The sequence below is a fragment of the Ruditapes philippinarum genome, unplaced genomic scaffold, assembly GCF_026571515.1.
Source record: "Ruditapes philippinarum isolate M1 unplaced genomic scaffold, ASM2657151v2 ctg1375_1_1_1_1, whole genome shotgun sequence".
Classification (NCBI taxonomy): Eukaryota; Metazoa; Mollusca; class Bivalvia; order Venerida; family Veneridae; genus Ruditapes; species Ruditapes philippinarum.
Window position 1 is genome coordinate 573,302 of NW_026857788.1, and position 27,125 is coordinate 600,426.

Consider the following 27,125-nt stretch of genomic DNA (forward strand, 5'->3'; position numbering starts at 1 on the left):
AGCTGTCAACGTAACAATCACAACATCTGTTGTACTTTTAACTTTAAGAAGTTGTTTTTATCTATTTATGCCGAAATCAAGATGTGGACTCAAGTTTCTTTTGTTTACGGATATCTTTTTTTCGGAGTTTACTGTTTCGTCTTACCGGATAAAATTTCTGCGGTATGTTTTGATTTCTTTTTGGACTTTTTAACTATTCGTTCACATAAATCTCGTACCCAATAGATGCATAGATATATATTTGGCTGCTAATTGGCTTGTCTTCCACATTAATAAAGGTTTTTTTTATCAAATGATTTTTATGATTTTAAATAGTAATAGTTAACATGGAGTTTTCAGATTTATTATGGAATTTGTTGACTTGCAAATGTAAATTACATTTTAAAAAAGGGTGTAGTTATCTGTACTACTGGCTAAAACTTCTAGCTGTACATTACTCACGCATAGCTATGCACACAGCGGGGGTAGTTGTATGACATGTTTTCAGTTAGTATCAGTGATATGTTATAGGCAACAATGACATCAATATATGAGTCCACATATATATTTTGACCGTTCAAAAAAGTAAATTATCTTTTTTTTCTTTAATTATGATTAAAAGTTAAAAGATGTGAATTATGGGTTATTAAATAGTTGAAAATGAAATTATTAAGATAACTTTCTAATAATTTAATTTGAGCTACTGAAATTTAAAGTTTAGTCAATTAGCGATCCGATAAAATCTCTTTAAATAACTTTTTAAGTAGGAATATGATAAGTATATGTACTGGGATTGACAAATATACATTTAATTTGGATTTTAAGGGGTTAAGAGCTAGTTTTTTGCAAAGTGAAATATCATATGTAAAATTTTATTAAAATGAGAATTTTCACTTTTATTATAATTTTATGTTACATATTAATTTTGTAACCTGCAGCAAAAATTTTGAAATTCAAAGAAAAACAATGTAAAAATTCCCCCTCTTATAAGTAGTTTAGTACTGTCTGGGACATATCTTATGTCCCAGGTACTGTATTGTTCACCAAAAACTGAGAGAAAGAGAGACCTGACACATACCCATGTGACCATGTCATTATAAAGTATAAGAGTTAAACATGAAACTAAATAGATAAAATATAACATTAGAACAAACATTAATTTAAGAAAGTAGCTTCGACAATTATTTTAAATCTATTTTTACTTAAAATTAAGACAGTGTAAACATTTTGTATCATTTTATTTTTGTCCAATGTTTCATGAATGTAAGTTGTTTTTTAATGCTAAGTATTAAACTGTATAACTGAAAAAAGATAGTTGGCAACTTGGCAGTCTTATCCTTTAAAGCTGCATATGCCTCCAAATAAGCAAAAATATTTCAAGATAATCAAATTGGAGAAAAAAATGTAAGATTTTATGAAAAGTAACAAAATTCTAGTAATAATTTTGAACAGATGTAATTTGACTGATTTTTCAGTAAGTATCACCGTATTTCTACTACATGAAGGACTTTTTTTGCATACTTTGACAAATCAAATTTTTTTTTTTGATATTTACTTGGTTTGAAAAAGCCACTGTGATGTGTAATAATTATTTTCTTTGTCCACTTCACACCATTTTACTTCAAAATTTCCATGAAAATTATAACTAATCTGGAGGCATGCTGCTTTTACCTTTAAACATGCATAATTTTAAAATGGGAAAGGGGGGCTTTGCCCTTCCTAGGGCTAATGTCTCACCTGTAAAATTCATCCAAGGGATTTTGTCCTAGGAGGGCTTTATCTGGTAGGGCCTCTATCCATTTCCCTTTAATCATCTATAATAATTGACATTTTAATGATTATATATGTGTATGAAATTCATGAAAATAGAAAAGTAGAAAAATAGAAAAGAAAATAAGCCTTAAAGAGTTTGCGATAATGTTATAAAACAAGTGCAGATACATATTTAAAATTATTTTGCCATGAAAAAATACAACTGCAAACTAAATGATAAATTCATCAATACTTTTGTTTCTCAGATTATAGAAACTTGAAAGATAAGCGAACTGAATGACCTTCAATAGCGAACAATTATTTCAGTTGTAGTTATTACTGATACCCTTTGTTGACTTTAATCTGTATTAAATGTTCAATGAAATTTTTGTCTTGGAATACAAGATTACAAATATATTCATTCCTCTTTGCTTTTCAAGTTTTGTTAGTATTCATTTTTTTCTTTTAGTTATTTATCAAAGAAAGTCGTACAATTTGTCTATGCATGCACAGATTTTAAAAAGTAAGACTTACATAAACATGAAAATAAAGCAACAGAAATGCAATGAAACCATCCATAACATCATCGGATAATTATACAGTCAGGGTGATAGACAATTTTAGATTTGCTTATTTGTTTCTAAAATGAAGATATGTATAATGAAGATGTATTACAATATCTACTTATAAGGTTTTCATTGTGTGTTGTTTTTTTTCTCCACCATGACAGCTTTTCTCTCATTGATCATGGCTGTCAGTAATGTCTACATACCACATAAATGTGGAAGACATATTAATTACTAGTACTGTTGTATATGCTTGTCAAAATTAACTGGTATAAGTTGTGTTTAAGAAACTATGTACGGATTAACTGTGCCCATACCATTCATGCCCTTCTTTACCTGGACATGGCCTTTTTATGGTGGAATGCTTTTAAATATATCTGTATGTAGTGAACTTTCTGTTATTATAAAATCTAAAATGAAACTGTATGCCAATTTAGTCAGTTGTTCACAACTAATATTGAATTAGATACAGATTGCTTTTATTTAATTTCATTGGAAGTTGTAAATATCTTTATGCTTTACATTCTATGTAATAACATATCTCCTTTTTTGAAGTCTGAAGAACTTTAAAAGTCTTTAACCATAATTATTGCCATTAATTAATCAAAAACCACAATTAATTTATATGTTTTGAAAAAATATATATATAAAATGTGAAGGCCAAGCCTTATGCCCTTGCTTAAAAGTGGGTTCTTTTTTTTTCTGAAAATTTATTAATTTTCTGAGAAACATTTAAATAGAACAGCTGATTGTCAAAAAAAGTAAAACAATAACTGCAGGGTACTCATATAAATAACAGTCCTATCATATGTGAATTACAATGTATGCAGATTTTTGATTTTCTGAATTTTTTTTCCCCAGTAAAATCTTCAAAGAATCTCTCTTTTTTTGCATGCTTGTTTTGAATAAAAAAATCACATGGAATTCTCCCTTAATTAATGTGGTACATAATTACAAGTCAAGGTTCAACACAGAAATGTTTGGAATAAGCACTAAATTATAATGACAGGGATTTTTCACATTTTGTAACAGAGGCTTATAAAAAGGCCTTTTTGAAATTTCAAATAGAAATTTTCTTTAAAATAGAGAATTTATATATTAGCTTTTTTCTTTCCCAAATCAGCAATTTTAACAATCATTATTCCCAAAATCAAAAGGGCTAAGGGCCTCACAGTCCCCATTTTAAGAGTCTCCCCTGTGGTCCTAACTCCTAAAAACAAATTGAAATTCTTACAATGTAGATCAGCTTGGGCACAAAAGATGTTGTGCTTTTCTTCTCGTAATTTGAATGAAAAGCTTTGCAACACTTTTCAATTTTATAATTAATCTTTTCTACAGATGACACAGCGTATGAAGTTCAGTAGCACGAAAGATTTACGAATTTTTGCCTCAGACATATCAAGTAATCAAGATTACCAAAATGCAGGATTAAAAGCATTAGCAGCACCTTTACTTGTTCCTCGAATGCCCGACACTGATAGTCACAGAAATGTTCAACAGGTATGTACATTTATAATATAAACACGGGGGTGGAACCCCATATGAATCTCAAAAATGAGCATCGGTAAAAATGATATGTGAATTTCCGCTGCACCAGATGTGAAGCATAACATCAGATGTGACTGGAAAAATAGGCCGATCGCAGGGTAAGTTTTCATCTTTTCAAACATTTATATAAAATTCAATCCTTTTTTTAAGAAAATCGAAATGTGATTCTACCCTCCTGACTCTCCTCTATATTACCCCTTGTTGTTTTGGATTTCTATGCAGTCTTCATCGAGATATTCTTTCCGTCGTGGGTTCTGGTGTGTCCAAAACATGCAATATGAATGAAGAAAATGTCACTAAACGGACTCAAAAAACATAGATTTTACGAAATCTCACTACAGGTCGATGCTAAACATTCAAACAAATCCTGGTTTAAATATTTATTGAGATTTGGCTACATACAAGGGAATCGCTGCTCAAAATTGCATTTGAGCTCCAGATGTGCTGAAGAGATTCATATGTGCATAGCATGAAAAATTTGCAACAATCTAGAATTTCTTCTATTGTGTATCATTCTGTAATAAATACTATTATCCGAAATAGACACATTTTCACGAGACGAGCTTGAATAACATAGTATCCATATAGAAAGAGATATAAGACATTCTGCATACGAAAGGTTTTTAAAATACGTAGATATGGTGGGAAGGCCTTGCTTTTTTGACTTATTGACGTTGTGTGTACTGCAATATTTCCCTTTTTATGCCACCATGCATTAACTAAATTAATTAATTAATTAATTAATTAATTAATTAATTATTCACTCGACTGCACTGTCTGCTTAATAGGAGAGTAATGTGAAGCGTGTTTGAATTTGTTATGATGCTGTATGAAAGTTAGTGATAAACTTTTAAAAAAAGATCGAAGAAGATTTGCTTATTTATTTTCCACATTAAGAAACGTCCCTGCAGAATATTTACATGGTTCACTTAATGCCCACAGTCGCGTTTATGGGTCAATGCCTATCTGAATTTTATGCCTGCTCTGTAATTCTTTGAATGGTTTTAAAGAAACTTTAACATTTCTTAACCGTATTGAGCGGACATGCATAGCTCATAATGCACATAGATTGTTTCCTTAAAATGTTCATGTACGCAAAAAGATCACTAAACTTATTCTCCGCTTTATAACTGTCATTTCAGTGGGAACTGTAAATTATAAACACTTTCGTTTTTCGTTTCTTTTGTTATTTTTCAGGAAAATGGGTCGTTTTCTAGGCACAAAAAGGAAAGGTTTAAAACTTTCAAGAATAAAACGTCACGTGTATCGTGAAAAGAGGAAGTTATCAGCGCTTACATATCCTTTTTTGGCCTTTTAAATTGTCCCCATGTGTCAAAAGATTCCGTGTATCGCAGACTCCAAAGTCCAAGAATTCAGCACGTATTACTTTTTTCAATTCAAAGAAAAACCGCTTAATATTCAATTCACAACTATTATGTCTCATGAAATGTTCTCCACAGAAAGGATTTGCAAAGATAAATAAAGTCAGTTGCAATGAACAGATAGACATTATGGATGACATGGGTTACATAAAAAGTAACCGAGGTTTCGGGTGGGAAATTTAATTTATGGAGAGAAGCCAATCATAAATTGAAATTTTATGTTTATTAAAATTCTCATTTCTGTTTATCATGCGATAAAACAGTTACAATATATCGAACTATTATGTAGAAATATCATGACCTGGGCGGCATCTCGGGTTTTCCTTACAGACAATGTTCTCGGCCCATATCCTGTAAAGAAAAACCTTCGATGTCGCATCAGGCCATGATATTTACACATAACAGTCTGTCGCTATAACTAAAACTTGTGGAATATTAAAGTTATAGATATTTTGATGAATGTAAACATTATTAAAGAAACATATTACTAGTATATGACACGATAGGTACTCATAAGAGTACTATCCGCTCTGCGTCAACATTTTCATGTACTCGAGCCATACTAGTATAAGCTAGTAAGCTCTGTAACTGTGGTAATCAAACACACTAATGTTACAATTAAACTTTCAGCCAAAAGATGCAAAACCTATATTGTTTCTATACATTGGCTATTCATTGATTATATGGAAGAGGTCCGTAGTTTTGTAGATGGATTTCTACATCACTTATGAATCTCTTCAGCACATCTGGAGCTAAAGTGCAATTTTGAGCAGCGACTCCCTTGTATGTAGCCAAATCTCAATAAATATTTAAACCAGGATTTTTTTGAATGTTTAGCATCGACCTGTAGTGAGATTTCGTAAAATCTATGTTTTTTGAGTCCGTTTAGTGACATTTTCTTCATTCATATTGCATGTTTTGGACACACCAGAACCCACGACGGAAAGAATATCTCGATGAAGACTGCATAGAAATCCAAAACAACAAGGGGTAATATAGAGGAGAGTCAGGAGGGTAGAATCACATTTCGATTTTCTTAAAAAAAGGATTGAATTTTATATAAATGTTTAAAAAGATGAAAACTTACCCTACGATCGGCCTATTTTTCCAGTCACATCTGATGTTATGCTTCACATCTGGTGCAGCGGAAATTCACATATCATTTTTACCGATGCTCATTTTTGAGATTCATATGGGGTTCCACCCCCGTGATAAAGATCTATAACAATGCAGAGATCGACTTGTCCACTCTAATGACATTTAGAATTTAAGAAAATTTAATGCAGAAAGTGTAGAAAAATGTTGCCTACACATTGTATTTAGAAGCTACTCAAGTGACTCTGAAAATATTTTCGATGCCTGCAATGACTAGTATTATGAGTATTAAAAATATCACAATTTGTTGTTCAGAGCAGCTCAAATTTAACTCTTTTAAGTTTACGCTTAAAAACCTATAAATTTGAAAATGTAACGGTAATTATTATCTCGCAAGCAACCAGCAAACAATTGCAAGTGCAGAAAATACATGACTGTATAAATAACATAAAATTATATTGATAAAACTGGTTACAAAATGTATTTTCCTGACTGTCACTTAGATAATGGTACAACTTATATGAAAAATCCATGTACAAGATAAAATTATAGATGAACAAAATATTAAATAATATATAGATGAGAAGTTTTTAAAAAGCTAGTGCAATGCTCTTGAATTAAATTTCAAGCTATCCCTTAATTGTTGTGAATTGATGTTTTTTGCTCCCTTAATTATCATAAAGTTAAATCTAAATCCTACATTGCTTCATGTTCATTTGAGTTTTTTGACAATTAAGTTTTTGCATCTACATTTTATATTTATTTTCGGTCAGATTAACTTTTTTCCCGGTAATTCACCTGAATTAGCTATTTTAAGCAAAATATTTACATTGAACATTGAAGGCATTTAAAACTCTTGATAACCAAGTGATGCATTGAAATTCACTTCTATATATGGTACTGTGTGTATAAGATAAATGATTTTTTATGCTCTCTTATTGGAATCAGTCCTAATAAAATCGGAGAAAATTAAGTAGTTTCGGGAATAAAAAAACAAAAACTTCATGACAACCCATTAATGTCATATTATTTATATTTTTTAAAAGTAGAAACCAATGTTGTTGAATGGAGCATTCTGATGAAATGATCTGCCCCCACTTAAGTTGTTTGTGCTGATGTTAATGTTCTGGCGTAACGTAATTAAACGTGACAAACGAGGGAAAGTGACGCTGATTGTGTGTGTTATATTGTAAATCTAATTTACTAATGAAGAACATAAGAGTCGAGTTTCTCCGGTTAAAGAATACTTGATACCACTACTATAGCGCCTTGTTAGATCTGATCTTATCGATGAGGATAATTATAACATGGCGTTCCACTTCTGTCCGTCCTTATTTTTACACGAAACTTGATAATTTGTACTATTTTTTTTCTCCCTGGACTGATTATTATACAATGTTTGTCATGTGTTTTTTTATTACTGTTGGATGTGTTGGTAAATGATATTCTATGAAATTTAGCGACTTGAGTTTATAATATTCATAATTTTAATAAAATTACAGTGACTAACTTTTAACCCTTAACCCTTAACAGACTGAATTTCTTAAATAGACTTGGCATTAACTTCTATTTTTAGAACTCACTGTCTGTTATCAATTTTAGGTTTTAAGTTGAAAATTAAATTAGTCAGTCATTCACTCAGAGCTTGTACAGACTTCAGGCTATCTGAAAGCATTGTACAATTATGAAATGCCTCTTAAATACAAGTTTAAGCATACAGTAATTACTAGAATTTTCCCCTCTATTTATATAAGCTTCTTGATTGTTAATTGATAATAGGAAATTATTAATTGATAAACGGAAAATATACAGAATTTTGCTGTCAAATAATTCTCATAAAAAGGTCCATATTAATGATAAAATAAAAAAAAAAACATCCTGTTTGCATTTTCATTCCTGCATCTTTCATATCTTTTCTTTTGCCATTTTATTCAGCTTTTGGTTTGCTTAAGTCTTGTGTTTTACTTTTGTTTTTCTTAATTAAGAGAATTGAGGCTTTAACAAACAAGAGTCATTGTAAATTGTCAAAGTTGATGAATAAAAAAAGATGTTTAACACTTCGATTTCTCTTGCAAACTTTGTTTTTTCATATAGCAGTGGTTACAATGCTTCTCATTCTGCGTGTATTGTGAAATATTCTTTCCTTTAAGAGAATCTGACTGTAAGATTAGGAATCTTGCATGGTTAAGTGTCAGAAAGTGATAAATTGTATTCATCCTGTAACAATAGCATCAAATTTTCGCCAATAAAATGCTGCGATAGAGAATGAAGACTGCCCAAGGGACATTTAGTTATAGACAGTGAAATATTTCTAGATGTGGTAGTCTTATAATTTTAAAAGGATATATCTTTGTTATATAACTGGTTTTGCCTCTCTTTTTTCCCAGACATTAATATGTCTCATTGTCAGTTCATTTGATAATCTATCAGTTACAAGAGCTTTCAGTAACATTCGACATCGCTCGTTAGTGATTTGTTTTTCATGCATTTTACCGTCAGACATGATGAAGGCTGTGGGTTTTTTTAGCCAAAAAAGATGATAATTTTTCCCCCCAAAAAATAGCATTTTATGAAAAAAAGAGTCCAGTTTATAATTTTCCCCTAAGAATAACTGAAGTCAATCAAAATCGTTTTTAATTTCTGTGGGATTACTTTCTATATATTTCACTATTCTGAAGCATTAATTCAAGATCCAACATCGTTTTCAATGTTACTGCTACATTGTATTTAAACTTTACTTTTTTTTATGAAATGGCATTTTTTCCAGTCATTTTCAAAGAATTGGTCTTTTCCTACGAAAACTAGTAGTAATAATAATTTAATTAAATTGAGACATTTTTCACTTATTAATTGCAAAACCATAGATGGTTTAAACAAATCACAGCCCATCAAACATATTGAAAGATGATAATGAATTGTAACAATTTATACATACATCAATATAAACATTTTGTTCAATGATAGATTCTTTGTAAAAAAATAGCATTCAATGTTCAATTTTTTGTAAAAAATAGTGTTCAGTGTTCAAGGTTTTTGCAAAATCTGTTGATAGACAGAGTTACGGCAAGTATTTTACACAATAATTCAGCTTATTAGGCAATATAATTCCAGGAAAGGGCATATCTTGAAATGCTTACATACAGTCAATACAATGTGGTCAAGAAATAATCCCTCATGTCTGGCTATGTGAATTCATTACTTTAACTGGCTTCATTGTTACAAAAAGAACAAATTTCAACACTGTAATACAAGGTGTATAGTTTAATCATTTGACTGTGCCACCTGAGTGCAGACCAAGATAGTGCTGTTTGATCATGGTCTGTTCTGTAAAAAAGTTGCTTTTGGGTCAATGAATATTTTGAATTTTTTAAATTTTAAATAACTTATTATAAATGATCTTATTCTGATTTAAAGCTGGACAAATCCATTTAAGATATCTTTTATTGTCGTATAAAGGGTAGCTAAATATGATATGAAGTTATTCTTTAATATAGTATGTCATATTACAAATTTTGGATGAAGAACTATAATTTTCATGCAACATCATATTGTTATACAAATTGTGCCTACTTCAAGAATATATCAAGTTTTCTTTCCATTTATCTTACTGATGATGTACTTAAGGAAGTCTTTGAATTTATCCTACTAGGGAAGTTAGTATAATTATGACTGATTCCTTTGGGAGATGTTGACATTTCAATTGCTGATTTCATGATTATTTTATTACTTTATCTGAATATTCCTTTTTGTGATAGTGTGATTTCTTTGGATACAGATTGCTGGAAATCTTTCATTTCAAATGTAAAGAAATATAAAAAAGTGGTATTTTAAGATTTATGTCTTAAACCCCATTGGTGCAATTTGTTATAATGAAAATGTGAGGGAAAAAAAGAGAAATAAAACAATTTTTTTCCCACTTCTATCGCTGTTTTCTCAGAGACTTTTTGTTTGAAAGCCGGAACATGTTGCGTGATCATTCCATCGCCATCTAGCTTGTCATAAAACAATGAAATAAATCACAGAGCAAGTCTTGGCTAATATGCGTGATTACTAGAATTGTCCTGGGGGGGGAAATTTTAGATGATTTATTATTGTTCAAGCGTTCATTCTTAGCTTCAGATAATTGTTTTTCTGGCAACAACAATTTTCACCCATATGCTCACTAATATGGCTAAATGATAATCGTACTCTCCGTGATTTATTTGGCAGCGTCGTACGGTTATAATAGTCTGACTCTTGGAAACGCGTCACTTTACAATTGTATTATGAATATTCAGGAATAGATGAAATATAAGTCGGGCTTTGGGATGGTTTATTACAGTGTTATTTTGGATGATGTTTAGATTATGACGTAAATAGTATCAAATATATACCTATTAAGACAGACTGGCATTCAAAATCAATCATTCCATGTCTGTAAATAGGAATTGAAACAATACAAACGGTTCCTGAAAGATAATAATATTTCTACTTTAATGATGATTATATTGTTGTAATAGATGAAGAGAAACATTTTGGTGCTGGAGACACAAAACAAGTAATAATTGTGATGTAGGTTCTTCCATTATTACATCCGATCAAGCTATAAATATTTGATTCTTGACTTAGTTAATGTAAACATTGATTTGTAATTAATAATTCATGTGGGAAAATAAGCAACTTTGAATGTATTCCTGTACAAAATCTTCTTCAATAGTTTACTGAAAATCAAAATAATTAACAAATTATATGATTAAACTATATAAGGAGTATAACTTGATTTGCTTATTGTAGAATAGATTTTTAATTTTCCTACAAAATGCCAATTGTTGACAATTTTATTTGATGTATCCTCTTTTATCGTAACCACTTCTGTTTTACTTGAGCAGCAATTACGAAACAAGATTACATTGTCAATTCTTTCCTGGCTCTTAAAGGAATGGAAATAAGGTTTTCTAAATGAAGTAAAAATAAAGAAGCTCTTTGCATGCCGATTGATTTATTGGAGTTATTATTGTCAATGTGGTGGGAGACCAAGCGTCATTTCATAGCACTTAAAAACAAATATAATCCCCAGAAATGTAAACACTACGTAAGAGTAATCCTCAAGAGTTTTACTTCAGGGAATTGATGCTATTTGTAATAATTAATTGATGTTTGATCAATTTTAGAAGAGTTTATCATCCATAGAAAAGTGCGTAAATTTATTAAATTGAAATGGAAGTGTATTGTAAAAAGGGTGATTTCATGATATTTTTAAAACATTATAGTAATTATGGGAAACCAAAAAAATTAATTTTCAAAATTTGGTGGAGGGTCAGTAAAAATTAAAACCCGCTGGGGCCGGGGAATGATTCTAACCCCTGTGACCATTTTCAGTCAAACAATTGCAATAGCAAACAAAGTCTCTATTGTTTTATGCAAAATTTCCCAAAAATTTTTTTTTAAAACTGATAAATGGTTTTGTCCAGTTAAAATAAACAAGATAATTTCATTGGAGGGGAATTGCAAAATTTACTGCAAAAATGGGCCCCCGGGTATTCGGGGCATTTAAAGGGGCAAATTATGGGCCCTTTGAAACAAAAATTTTTTTTTTCTTTTTAAAAAGGAAAAAGTCATGAGTTTTATAATGTTTTAATAATGATTTAAGAGCGTGTTTAAGATGCTTATAACTTGCAGAAATTACAGCACAGAATGTGAGATTATTTTTTGTAAAAGTAGCAAAATATACACAAAGTAGTATTTTTACTTCCATACAAAATACCAAATCACAATAACTGTACTTATTGCCAGAAAGCAACAGTTAAGCAAAAGTCATTTTTCAAATAATTGGTAAATAACATTTTTGGATACTCATAATAACAGGACTACAAAAACAAACTTTTGGGAAAAGCATTTATGGGGCATAGTGGGCCTTAAACAAACTTGAGTGAGTCCCCCTAAAAATTCAGTTTTATAATTTTTTTGCACCTTGAAATTAATCTGTTGTATGATTTCAGCTGTTTGATAAAAAAAATTAAGAAACAGGGTCAATGAATCGCAGGCATTGATATTCGATAAAGAAAAACAGGATGGTCTTGTGTTCTCACTAACGTTTGTAGGATTCACATAATAATCAAAAGAAGCCCTGTTGATGATTTCTCTATTGCAGAGGATGTCCTTTTCCCTTCATTAGTTTTTTTCTTCATTTTTTTTTTATGAAGGTCATTGCAATCACTAAAATGGTCATCAATCGTTAAACTTTTTGATTAATTGTCATTTCAAAGAAATTTTAGATGGTATATGGATAAGTATTAAATTTTCTAAGTGTCAAGTTAATTAATACTATAATGTCTTGCATTTAAGCCATTCTCTATACTTTTTGCTGCTCAATATCCAAATAAGTCACAGAAAGTCTTGAAAATGATTTACCAAGCAATTTGGTTTCATCAATTATTGAACTGCATTTAACTTTGTACAATTAATTGTATGTAAAAGTAATAATTGAAATTTTAAACAATTCATATAAAACCGAATTTAACCCTTGAAGGTGCTATCACTAAATACTTAATAATGCCAAATATCTTATGAACTTGTCCAGTGCTGGCTGATCTTAGTCTGTAAAGGTCACATTGGTATATTCAGTTGCCAATATCAGGTTTTAAAAATTAAGACTAAGTATGCACTATTACAAAGTTTAAGCAGACTGCACAATCATCATTCTAGCTGGTCAGTTTGTTATTTCAATGAACAAATGGGTCCCTGAGACTAAATCCTTGACCTGATAAACTGAGAAATGATTATCTTTTACCACCAGTATAGAGACAGGTCTGATCCTGCATTAGTTTGTGAAGTCAGACTAGGTTCTATACTTTTGGTTTACCAATTTCAAATTTTTCTTTTCTGATAACCCACAAATTTGATAATGAACAGTTCCAAAAATAGAAGGCGGACAAGTCCATTAAAGAAATTCAGCTGGTTTGTGGTTTTCAAATGGACAGTTCCAAATTTAAAGCAGGATAAGTAAAATTTAAAAATTCTGCAGCGTAATTTAGTTAAAGAAATATTTCTTTTATTCATATGGTGATAAAAATTAAAGTTACCAATTAATATCTTGTTTATCTCTTCAGGCATCTTTGTAATTAAGTTTTCTTTCATCATAAAATTCCCCACGATTTTGCTGGTGTTTATTATAACAGTAAGACATTGTCAATAATCTCAAAGCAATTGTTATAATTGTTCCAGCTTCAGATCTCAGATGTCTCATGACGATATCCCTTTATAATATGATCAGTTGTTTATTGTGCTTTAAACCTGTTTTTGATGTTCAAAGCTTGTTTTTTTAAATGATGCAATTAACAGAATCCATCCTTTTTCTATCAAAGTGAGATAGCTTTCAAAGACAGTTCATTTAAACTAAAAATTTTGAAGAGGCGGTAGCCATTTAATATTGAGAAGTTCAAGGGTGTGCTTTTTGCAATTGCAAAGGGATTTTACTGTTTTCCTTTAAATCTAGAGTTATCTCTGTTTTTTTTTTTAATATATATATATTTGTCGTGGGCTTTTAGAATCATTGATTATAATAATATTAGATAAACTGAGTATTGAATTCCACTTAAACTGATGTTGAACTTTCCATTATCTATCATAAGCAATGCGAGACTCAATAATAAACTGCCTGGTGACTACGCAAATTTTCAAATTTAGACTCTCGGATTACTCCCTTGTCTAGAATTTTAATTTAATACTGACTTTTTGAGCTTGCTTAATAGGCATTTTTCAATTTTTTGTATAGAAAAAAATATAAGCATGAAGTTGGAAGAAGCCTCTTCCTTATTTATATCATATGACATTCAGACTGAGCATCTGAGAGTGTTTTTATTTTGATGTCAGAAATTCTTAAATCTCTATTGTAATGCAGCCTTTATTTTACAGGGTTTTTTATTAATAGGGAAAGAAATTCAAATGTCTTCAATAAAAGCGGAATTCAGAGAAAATCTACAATAAAAATACATCTGAAAATTGAACTGAAAAATGCTTTTAGATAATTGTAGCATTACTATAAATAGCAAGCATATTAAAGATCTGTTAAATTTAAAGTATTTATTTAAAGAAATCTTCTTTTTTTAACTTGGAAAGATTTCAGTTAAATTACCAATGAGCTGTTTTTGGCCACCATTTTCTGTAAATTGATTAGTTGGTAATGAATGTCATTAAATAAGTTTAACAAATGCTGTGGTGTGTGGGGGGAAGAATGTATTTTATCTTATTTTTATCTTGTTTTTTATCTTGTTTTTTTCCTCACAGCAAAAAGCTATTCAATAGGAAAAACAGTGGCACAGTATAATGGAAGGCCATTTTATCTCAATTTCATCCTGTTTTCCCTCACAGCTTCCAAGTAATTCAAGATAAGAGCTTATTTTGTGAGTGGGAGATCCATAAATGCATTTAGTAAATCTGCCATCCAATCCCTTCATTAGGAGTTGAAAAGGTCAAACAGTCTGCATGATATTTCCAATCTTTGTTCCAATGTTTAATGAAGTCACTTTTGAAGCTTCTTGCTCGTACTGGTTTACAGATAGGAAAGAAACAATAATACCTAATAATAGAATTTGAAGCTAATTGTTGCCTGGGTCAGTAAGAAACTTAAATGAAGCATATAAAGCATCGGGCTGTGTGAAGTATACACCTTAATGTCAAATAAGTGCACTGAAAATTATTAAACCGCTGCAGAAGCCTTTTTGTATCATTACACTTGTTCTCTGTCTTATTGCAAAATTTCTAATGTTCATAATGTGAGGAATTTTATTGTCAACATGTAAAATAAAGTATACAGTCTGGTGAGATACTCCATTGATTTGCAGATGGTTAAGGTGACAAAATAGGTTTGAATAACTCAGAGTTTATGCAGCTCCAGCAGGTGAGGTAGTTTTGACCTCTGGTGTTGCTTTGAGAAGTTTGTAACACCCAGGATAAGCCAATGTAGTCCTCCTTCCAGTTTCACGGCCATATGATCCATACTGTGTTGGGTGCAATAAAGCCAAACAATCTGAACAAAACATAGAACCTTAATATTTTTACCAGTATTTGTATTGGAGTCCTGATCCAGCACTGAGAGTAAAACAGATTTTCTTTCCTTTTGTCATGCAGCCTTTAATTTTACTGTTTAAACTTAATTTATTAATATCTTATGAACTTGGTACATGTATGTATAATTTACCTTTAGTTGTGGTTTAAAGTCAATTGGGTCAAGGTCACAGGTTTAACCATTATTAGTCGCCGGTAGAAACCGGCGACTATATTTGTAACAGTTTAATATTACACCTACGGTAGGAGAAGCCCTTAAAATCTGAAAATAAAAACATATCAATCATTGAACAATTTAAGACAACAATTATTTTTCAGTAATCTCAAAAATTCAAACATATGATAACTTTGTTCAGTGAAATGAAATATACACATTTTGACATCTTAAAAAGCAACATTACAATTTTCATAAAATGAATCAATAACGTATCCCCAAGGATCAGTCATTGAATATTAGGGTTACTTTTACTTTTTTCTATGTGTCAAGCATTGCTATTTTATAATATATAAATCATGAATGATATTTGAAATGACACTTTAAAATTATTTGGTTGTTTATATTTTATGAGACCTAATATATTACATTATTTTATCTAATTTATAATAAACAAATTCTCCCTGGTCTTTCGTAAGAATCACGTGACTACATGTTTATATATGTTGTATATCGTTATAAAATCTATTAATAGTAACAGATTGCTGATAAGACATACAGGCAACTTGTTGATGGTTGGCAAAAGGTACGGTAGCTGATAAGGTTTTGAAAATTTATTTTTAATGTGTAAAATATGAGTAAACAGGTTTTTCTAATGATATAAAGTATGAAACTGGTTAATGAAAAATAATTTATGTAATTATCTGTACAAAATTACCATGATTTGCATCTTATCAGCTACCGCTTTAGCATCAAAATCTCTACTTGTGTTCAACTGCATTTGCATTTGAAAAAGTGGGAAAGATCATAATGAGGCCACCATGGTTAAAAGTCACACTTGCAGTCAATCATAGTGTTGTTTAATATTATGTCTATTGTCTGGATTAAAAATGGACAACAATAAAGACCTGTAAAACATAAAACAAGAATTCAACTTCGTTTAGAATACAATTTTGTTCTCAGTATATAACAAACAGTAGTAAATTTATGGAACACCTTTATAGTTAAACTTATGCTGATCCAGTTATTAGAAATTTCAGCAGATAATTGTTACACTATATTTATTACTTCACAAAATTTCAGTGAAGTTCAATCTAAAAAAGAACAGCTTAGTGTTGTATTGCAATGTGCTGCATTATTCGAAATGACAATTTCCATAAGAATAAATTGAGAGCATTCTATATGATGCTTTAAGCAATGAATATCCCATGTGATATTTGCTAGAATTTATAGTGAAAATCTCTAGAAATAAATGAAATCATTTGGGAATGGTTATGGAACAGAATATAAATGTCAACTTTTTTTCTCCCTTTAGAGGGGAATGGTGGAATTTACGTTAATTGAATATATTATATTTCCTGGCTGTGGCACTAAGCAGACAATTGCTCTATAATTTAGGAATCACTATTCTATACTTGTCTGGGAATCTGATTTTAATAGCCAAGACTTGAAATGTTAATATGTTTTTGTTACACTATCCTTTATTTCATCTGTAAAAAGGAAACATTGTTTAAGTGGTGTTTATCTGATACTGGAAAGTATACAATGATGAAAAATAATTCTGTCAACAATTAAATCAAATGACTGTGTTAATTGTGTCATAAAGCTGCTTTTTATTAATATGTAACAATATTTCACTGTCTGCCTAAATATGAAGCATTTCTACAGGTTTTCATAAGCCTTTATAACAGTATTGTTGTAAATTTAATCAAATATTGTTCAGAAATTATTTATTTAGTTTTGTACATCTTGTAAATTTTATTTCTGTTGATTATTATGCCTGAAAAGGCCCATAATTGGAAATCAAATTATTCTAAATTTATTCTACTGTATTCTATGATAAATCATGGCTATAAAACTTTTCCAGCATCTTCATATTGTAAATTAACTGTGATATTAAAACCTGAAAGGTTATATATATTTACAAAAATCAAGTAGGAGATTTCCTAGGAATGAAAGAAAATTAATAAACTGTCTGTTGTAGTTCTCAGATGGTGGTGTTTTAATGCCCTAAATGTTTTAATTTAAATGACGCCCAGGTTTTACAGTTTTTACTATGGTAAAACAACACGTTTTTGCTGTGACAAGTACATGTATATGTGACTTATTTCTTAGGTAGATTATTTCAAATTTATCATCATCATGATTTTCTTTTTTTGAAAAATTGCTTCATATTTATTTATTGAGCATAAGTTTTAATGCCCCCCCCCTCCCCTCTGTAATTTAGAGAGTGGTGGCATATAGATTTGCATCCATTAAAAGTAAATTGTCCTATCAGAAGACTGGCCAGTGTTGCTGAAAATTAAAGTAACAAAACAAAAAACAAAAAAATAAATAAATAAACCGGTAACATGATAACATTATGGTAACATATTTGTTTTTCTGTTTTTACAGTATATAAAGAATCACTTCCAGAACCTCAACTGGAATTTAGAAGAGGACACTTTTACAGACAATACACCATATGGAAGAAAACAATTCAACAATATAATAGTGACTTACGAACCTGAGGTTAAAAATAAACTTGTTTTATCATGTCACTACGAGTCGAAAAATATGACCGACAGCAGAGGGAATGGTTTCATTGCTGCAACAGATTCCGCCATACCGTGTACAATTTTGTTAGATATTGCTGCCAAATTAGACTGTGCTTTGCGACGGAAAAGAGAAAATAGAAAATTGGTAAGTTTGTTATATTTACATTCAGAAACGAATAATATAAAGTTATTTATGCCATTAAATATTAAGAAAATTAGTAATTAAAAGTTTCTTCAATCAAAATTTATGTATATTTAATATGGTACAACATGGAAAAAGTCCAAATCGTCCTGATGAATTAATCTGTGTAACTTATAATATTTCTATAAATAATATTATATCAATTCTTACCCCACTAATTATCTTAAATGGACTTGGCCATCTTTCAATCTTGATATAACCATTCAGCCTTTTTATGGAAATTTTCAAAATATATACTCACTAAATTGCAAACAGTGCAGACCATGATCTGATGGCACATATGTGCAGTCTGATTTTGGTTTGTACTGGTCAGATGGATAGATTCAGTGTTCACCAGAAGGCTGAGAGTTAAACTAATTTAAACATGATAATAATTATAAGATTATAAGTGTTTATGGTATTTAATCGCAATTCCAGTCTTTGTCAGAAGATGTAACGATACAAATGATGTTCTTTGATGGGGAGGAAGCATATAAAGATTGGACGGCGACAGATTCACTGTATGGTTCCCGGCACTTAGCACAGTGGCTGCGTAACACAGAGGATCCAAACTATCCGGGAACCAAAAGATTAGATAATATTGTAAGGAATTTTGTTTTAAAAATATTTTGGTTAAAAAAAAAAACCGATAAATTTCACTTTATTTAAAGATTAAGTTTTTAATGTGGTTTACATCAATGATTTTTGAGAAACATCTATGTACATGTAATGAGAGTTATTTACATAGCTAAATAGATTGTGATTGATCATTATATGTACAGGTTAACGGGAAATTATTCAAATATGCATTCCCATGGTGACCATTCATTGTTCTTTGATAATAGTTCTTTGACAGCATGTTAATAGTAACTGTTATCTGAATGCATACTGTAAGACATTGTATTTCACCAGGACAATCTACTTGTAGACTTATTTCTCTTTAATAGCTCACAGATCGATTTGCAGTAGTTTAATATGAATTAGATATTCCCCGAAGGTTTAGCAGATTGTTTCAATTATAAATAATTTGATAGAGTGATTTCAGGATTCAAATGACGTAGGTGCTCATATTGTTAAATATATTCTAGAAAGGGCAATCCTGTTCTGTCATTTATAATAGGAAAGATAACAAGACTTTGGTGCATTTTTACTGGCAACTTATTTAAACAGAAAATTTAAACTGAAAAAAATACTAACTGGTACATGACTGTATTTTCTACTTTTTTTCAGTCAAATTGAATTACACTTAATAATGAATGTGTTATGGGAAATTTGTTTGATCAATGAGGAAGTGGTAAAAATTCTTTTTATAGCTACTGTAAGGTTATAGATGTAACGCTGTTATGGTATGATGAATTTAATCAAATTAAAAACTTAAACTAGAGATGTGATGCACCTTTGAAATGTGTGTATACTGCAAACTGGTATGTAAATTAAAACCTGAACACCAGAAATAAGATTTTACTTTTAAGACATACAAGACCTTGTGAGCCTTTTTAATCTACATTTAACTTACTAAAATCAAAAGTTTGCAATATACAACCATTCAACTTAAATGTCGGAACTGACTATTAATTTTTTTACTTTCACTTAAAGGAACTCCACTTATTTTTTTACTTTGATCAACTTGGTCACTTAAATAAAAAATGAGAAAAAAATACTCCGAATTTTATAGAAAATTCTATTTTTGTGTGTTTCTTTGCTTGATTTGAGTCAAAAGCATTTTTGGGCTCTTTGTTACAATTAAAATAATTATTTGTAAAGCAAAGAGCTAGCAAATATGATCTGAAATTTTGCACACAAGTTATTTGTCCAAAACTAAATGAATTGTTCATAAATCATAAATCATGGCCTATTATGCCAACAAACCTGTTAACCATTGGCAGGTGTGATGCAACTTCACTAATTAATTTGCACCTAACTTTTTACAAAAGATGAAAAAAATGGCATTTGTACTTGGTTGCAGAGATTGTCTTTTAAGTGCAGGTTTGGTTGTGTACTTTTACCTCATTCTGGGAACTTTGAAATAATTGTGTTGAAAATTATTATAGACAATAAGCAGTATGGCATGGCTCTCAAAAAAAAAATATCAAAAGCACTTTTGGTTTTTGTCTTTTGCAGATATTCTTTATTGTTTCCAAACAGATTACATTACCCATAATTCTATTGTAAACTGATTGATAGTATGGAATATTGAATAAAGACAACACTGATACAGTAAATTATAGGAGTGCTGGCCATGAATAATTGATAAAGGAAGGCATTGGTTGGTGTTAAAACAAAATAAAACTTTCACACTGATATGTACAGATACAGTAGAGATTTATCCATGTGAAGAGTGAGGGTCATTCTAAAGGTCACAGGGGCTTACATGAAATAATTAATGAAAAGTTGCTTTTGAAGATATATCAGTTATTCACTTGTTTTATTCATGTAAAATGGTCACTAAGTATGCAGCCTTTGCAGGTAGTTTTTTTTTACAAGAGAATATTTACAGAAAAAATTTTCTAACAAATTATTATAGTTGTTATTATCCCCCGCCGAAAAGGCGGCGGGGGATATAGTAATAGTCTCCGTCCGTCCGTCCATCCATCCGACCTTTCGTCCGTCCTTCCATCCGACATTTTTGTCCGGAGCATATCTCTAAAAGTATTTGAGTTATCAACTTGAAACTTCATAGGTGGATAGACCTCATTGAGGAGGAGTGCAGTGCACAAGACTGATAACTCTACCCTGCATAATTTTTGAGTTATTGCCCTTTGTTATTTTTCAAAATTGATTTTTGTCCAGAGCATAACTCAAAAAGCCTATGAGATATCAACATGAAACTTCATAGGTGCATAGATCTCACTCAGGAGGTGTGCAGTGCACAAGAATGATAACTCTACCTTTCATAATTTTTGAGTTATTGCCCTTTGTTATTTTTCATACTTAATTTTTCACCTGAGTGGAGCATAACTCAAAAAGTGTTTGAGATATCAACATGAAATGTCATAGGTGGATAGATCTTATTGAGGAGGAATGCTGTGCACAAGAATGATAACTCTTCCCTATACAATTTTTGAGTTATTGTCCGGAGCTTATCTCAAAAAGTATTTGAGGGAGTTATTGCCCTTTGTTATTTTTCATACTTAATTTTTCAATTCAATTTTTTTCTCAAAAAGTATTTGAGGTATCAACTTGAAACTTCAAAGGTGGATAGATTTTACTGAGGAGGGATGCAGCACACAAGAATGATAACCTACCCTGCATTATTTTTCAGTTATTGCCCTTTGTTATTTTCAGCCATCAGTATTCACATAGGTTTCAAATCTGTAATCACTATAGCCATCAGTTTTCATTACCAAAAGACCTCTTAAAATGGAATTATTCTGCTCTACTACATATACATTCTTCCAATGAGCAAACACATTCGGCGGGGGATGGCCATGTTGACATGGCTCTTGTTCAATGTGGTAATAAAAATAATTTGCTACCAGTATAGAACTAGTCTGCTTCAGGGTCAGTGAGATTCATACATGTATGAAAGACTTTATACTGCCAAAGTTAAGTATTATTATAATTGTACACATCCTTTCAATCTAGACAAAACCATTATTCATTTATAGTGAAAACTTTAAAATAAAAAATACTGACTGAATAGCAAACAGTGCACAGCACAGAAGTGCCAGCTAATCCTGGTCTGCACTAATGGCATAGGTCAAAATTCAGTCACTGCCAGAAAAGCTTTGAGTTAAAATGAAATAAATATGAGTAAGTATTGATTCTTAACTTCAGAGAATTTTAAAATCTAAAAGCTCCTGTTAAAGTTACCAGTAAGCTGCCTACTTGACACTGCTTACATTAACAGTTGAATCTTGTGGGGATTTAACTATTAAAGTTTGAAATTACAACAATTTACAGACTTCAGCATTTTTCCATATGGGAATTAAGGATGATAGTTTTTCTATGATTTTAAATAAGGTCTGAATGTTCATTTTAAATTGTGAGAAGAGAAAAAAATTGTTGTACATGAACAGATTTGTATATGAAAATCAGTGTTTATTAATGAAATGTTGTTGCTCTATGACAGTTTTATGTTTAACACATAATTTATCAAATAAGGTTTTTTAATTAATCAACATAATTGATTAATAGCCTTTAGGATTTTTTTTTATTTAATCAGCATAATTGATTAATAGCTTATAGGGTTTTTATTTAATCAGCATAGCTGTTTTTTTATTTACTCAGCATAATTGATTAATAGCCTTTTTCAAACTTATCTTTATTTTAAAAAGCAACAAATTTTTGTCGGAGCCTGATGCAGAATACATTTCAGTGTTGCTATATTTTTCTTTGGGATCAGTGATAACCCAATACTTTTATTGTTGGAAATTGAATAGCTCTCACAGTGGCCAGTGCTAGGGGAAGCATGTTCACAGACATGTTGATTAATTCAAGTATAACCTTTACCTGTAAATGACCATAACTGCCGAAGTCAAAATTATTATGAAATTTAATTAAATTCTGTAAAAAAAACCAAAAAAACTCAAGATGTTCCTTTAAAAACCCTTCACTTCAATGTTCTTCCTTTGAAAATAACTCATTACATTACTTTATTGTTTAAAAGGAATTTAAAGATACTAGAATTATTATAGTTATTTAACAAAGTTATTTCTTTTAGCACATTGATATAAAATGTAATTTGTTATTGTCTATTTTCAGAGTCTTTTTGTATTGTTGGATTTAATTGGTACATCTGATGTAGTGTTCAAGAACTTTTTTTCAAAGACAGAGGCATATTTTAACTGGTTACAAAAAATAGGTAGGGATATATTTAAAAAAAAAAATCTCTTTTGAAAATAAAAGCCCCTAAACTAAAGTGTAGTATTAGGCTGTTCCAGTTCCAAACAGAAGTTCAGCAAGGGTTGGATTCAGCAAGGGAAGAGCTCAAATAAGCTGTCCAATAGTTGGAATAAATGAGATTTAATTTCCAAATACTTAAGTGGGAGTCATTCAGACTCCACTTAGGTTCATTTGTGTCATGTTTATGGTGATCATAAAGAAAATCAAATGAATTACAATGTAGAAGTACCTTCTTTTTATCACCTTTTTCAGTTTGTAAATATGAATTTATTTCTGAATTACAACATGTACTCTTTCCATTTTATTATTTAGACATAATGCTCCATACTATTACACTTTTCATTTTTTCTTTTTAGAGAAATCATTAAAGAAGTCAGGATTTTTAAATCCTAAAGGTTTAGCCGTACCAGGTACACAAGATAAGACTCTGTTCTCCAGTGCAAGACCTTGGGGTGGTATAGAAGATGATCATAAACCATTCTTACATGCAAGACCAGGTAATTATAATAAATGATTTACTTTATTTAAGCTCCATGTCTCCAGTTGAACATAATATTTCAACCAATCCAAGAAAAATCAACCTTGAGAAAAACATACTAAGATTTAAAGAAAAGTACAAGTATTTAAGATTCAAGTAATAATTTACATGTCACATGCAATTAATGACTGTTCATTATTCAGTCACCATATTTCTACTGCATCACTAAATGCAGTAAAAGCATTTTTTTTTTATATGTAAAAAAAAAATATTAAAAGGCCATAATTCCCCTAACGATCAATGCTGACAATATGATGCAGGGCACTTGATGACAAAGGTGTGTAAAAAATGAGATTGAAAGTCGAGTCATTTCTTGTTTGTTATAAAGAACAAAATTTCAAAGACAGTTTTGTAATTTAGTTTGGTTTATTGAGTGTGACTAAATGTTTACACTGGTCACCTGACTGTTATCACCATTAACTGATCATTTATCAGAATTAAATGTGTATTATAATCTTGTTCACATGGCTATTTTCAATATAAATACTTTTTGTGAACAAATGAGATAGGACTGAACACTGAATCTGGTTAACCAGTAACTTGTTGGAACCAAAACTGATTTACCACTGTCACCAGTTAAGAGCCATGTCATCCATGCATTCTAATAAGTCTTTACTGTTGATATTTTAATGTTTTTTATTTTGAAATTTCTTTAAACTTTTCCTTTAACTGTTCCAAACTTAAAACAAGAAAATTGGTAACAAAACTGCAGCAGATAAAAGGTTAAACATGTACATTTAACATTTGATCTTAATATAAAATGTTAAACAATAGTTCCTTGTATTATACATGTATATATTTACAGACTTACCAGTGTTACATTTGATATCAGCACCATTCCCTCATGTGTGGCACACTATGGCGGACAATGCAGCAGCTATCAACTGGGATGTGACGGACAATTTTAACAGAATTTTCCGAGTATTTGTAGCTAACTACTTGCACCTACCTCCTGTTGTATGCAGGAAATAGAATATATCAGATAATTCACAATGCCATGGTAACAAAGTTGTTGTCATGGTATCCGGCAAAATTTACCGAGAACCGAAAAGAACTTACCATCTCAACTACTGACAGTAACATTACTGTTCATGAAGATAATGGACCCCAGTTTTTTCTCAACTACTTGAAGCGGTGCTATTCTTCTCTCCCTGGTGTTGGTATATCATATCTCATTAAATTTAAACTTCACACACACTCATGTTTTCATGATCACTGGCCAAGATCCATAACTTTTAATAGTATTTTGCTGAATTTTTCTCCTTTGTGAAAGTTTCATCTGGCAATATGTTTACAGTGGCTTTTCCCCCCATATACAGCATTCTGTGTAACTATATTATTTAAGTCAAAAAGTTAAGAAAGTACATGTACTGTAATATATCCTCTAAATTCATGTTTGAACAACTTAATTATTACAAATCTGTAGCTAAAAGTTATATTAGCAAAAGTAGCAAAATATTCAATTGTTTTACTTTACAATAAATGAATTTGATAAACATTTGCTTACGATGAATCAGTAACCTTAAATATTAATGGCCTCTTAGTGATGTTACTGTAAGATTTTGAGATAAAATGCTGAGGAAATGGAAATATGTTGAGAATATTTTATTGTTCACCCCACCCACCGAAATATTAACCTGATGCAGATGAACTTGTAGAAAAAATCATCATCTCAGGGTTGAAAAATATCTTAAGAAAATATCATGAATTATAAATGGTAAAATGCAAATCATTTTGTAGTTGTAAAAATGTGTGTTTTGAGCTAAACTGTTTTGTAAATAAGGCTGAAAAAACGAGCTGTATGATTTGTTTTTCAAGAAAATATGTTTTATTTCATATTTATCATGATATCTTTATATCAAAAGTTTGAAGGGTAATTTAAAATGTATCTCTGTTTCATTGTTCTGGATGGTGCCTAATTTTTCATGCAGCCTAAAACATTTTAATGTATGAAGAAATGTATACTGTGTCAAAAGTGTCAAAAGAAAAGTAAGATGAAGAAGATGTTGGACAAATACTAGTATATTACCATCATTTCTTGCATAATGCATAAAATAAAATAACAACACATGCAAAGACATTATTATAGTAAATAATTTTGGTCTGAACAAAAATAATGAAACTGTAATTTTTTTCAATCACTCTGGAAACAATTAATTTATAATTATCTATTCCACAATTTTTTAATAAAAGATAAAAAAAAAATCTTTTCACAATATCCAGATGAAATAGGAAATTATCTTCTGATAACACCTACATGAAACAGGATCAGATTTCAGCTTTCAGTACTTGACAGTTTTGTTCATTGCATGACTGGTGAATGTGGTCAAGTTTGAAGAAAATCTTTCATGCTTTATTAGTAGATACATGTACTGGATAAGATTAACATATCCATGGGTGCCCATGATGGTTACCCTCAGCAATTTAATAGTGCGAGTTTGATCCACTATATTTTCTAATGATCCAAGCATTCTAAGTTAAAGGGATTTGGCAGATAAATTAAATTTACTTTGATGTTTAAAAATATCCAACTGTTATGTTTCTTAATGGACATCTTACGTTGAGTCTTTGTGACATACTTAGTGACAGTGTTGACTCTAGGACAGGGATGAATTTAGGGCACCCGTGAACATGTTTTATGGTTACAGAATGAGTTGATTCATAATTTTATTTTGCACAGAATGTCTTCCATCATGTTAATGTATCATAATAAATGTCTATTTTTAGATTTCTAGTCCGATTTCTGACTTTGTTCTTGTTAGTTTGGATTAGCTATACATGTTTTACTTGTAATAAGTTTGTTAAAAGTGACATTTGTTTTGTTTTTTCATCTAATTGATAGGTGTAAAACAACAAAAAAATTCTGAGGTTAACAGTTTTAAATACACCTAAATCAATTTGAAACATATGACATAAAAATGATAATGATTTATATTGTGGTTAGTCATGCTAGTATACATGTAGAACATTCAGATTTTGGAACCAATTGTTTAAAATTTCTGTGCTTCATTCATGACAAATTGTGTTAATATGATAATGTCTTTAACTCTAAGCCTGCTGGTGGCTAATAAGAGTGTACCCATGTGTCCAGCGCAAACCAAGATCAGCCGGCACATCTGTGCAATCTGATCATGATCTTCACTGTTGGCTATTCTGAGTCAGTTCATGTTTTTGAATTTTCCCTAAATGTGATAAATGGTTTTGTCCAGATTGAAAGACAAACAAGTCCATTTAAGAATTTTAGTCTGGTCTGGGTTAACAAAAAATATGTGATAGTATATACACTTTTCTGTCTTATGTTAAAACAATAGCTTGTTTTGCAGTTGGAAACATAATTATCTTATATAATCAAAATTGAATCTTTATGTTAAAATATTGTTTGAGTGCATGAAATGGAAGCTAGACCTGTATGCTAAAAAGCAGCTATATATGTAAAGTCTTGAAAAATACGAGAAAAGATTTTGTATCTTTTATTGAATTAAAAAAATTTTTTGCATGAAAGT

The 27,125-nt window shown here is 30.4% G+C and overlaps 1 protein-coding gene across 1 annotated transcript; it reads left to right on the forward strand.

The window, feature by feature from the left end:
• The first annotated feature begins 25 nt into the window (after positions 1-25).
• LOC132751056 (glutaminyl-peptide cyclotransferase-like) lies at positions 26-26,664 on the forward strand. Its single transcript, XM_060741161.1, has 7 exons — positions 26-162; positions 3,636-3,797; positions 17,916-18,203; positions 18,678-18,842; positions 22,944-23,043; positions 23,441-23,581; positions 24,428-26,664. Exons 1-7 carry the CDS (start codon positions 82-84, stop codon positions 24,592-24,594), a joined length of 1,104 nt encoding a protein of 367 aa, XP_060597144.1. The 5' UTR covers positions 26-81; the 3' UTR covers positions 24,595-26,664.
• Positions 26,665-27,125: the final 461 nt, after the last annotated feature.

Excerpts from the sequence above, each read along its gene's own strand:
- LOC132751056 (XM_060741161.1), top strand. The coding sequence starts at position 82 with ATGTGGACTCAAGTTTCTTTTGTTTACGGATATCTTTTTTTCGGAGTT. Across the intron at positions 163-3,635 it reads TACCGGATAAAATTTCTGCG|ATGACACAGCGTATGAAGTT; the intron begins GTATGTTTTGAT and ends TCTTTTCTACAG. Across the intron at positions 18,843-22,943 it reads CCAAAAGATTAGATAATATT|AGTCTTTTTGTATTGTTGGA; the intron begins GTAAGGAATTTT and ends GTCTATTTTCAG.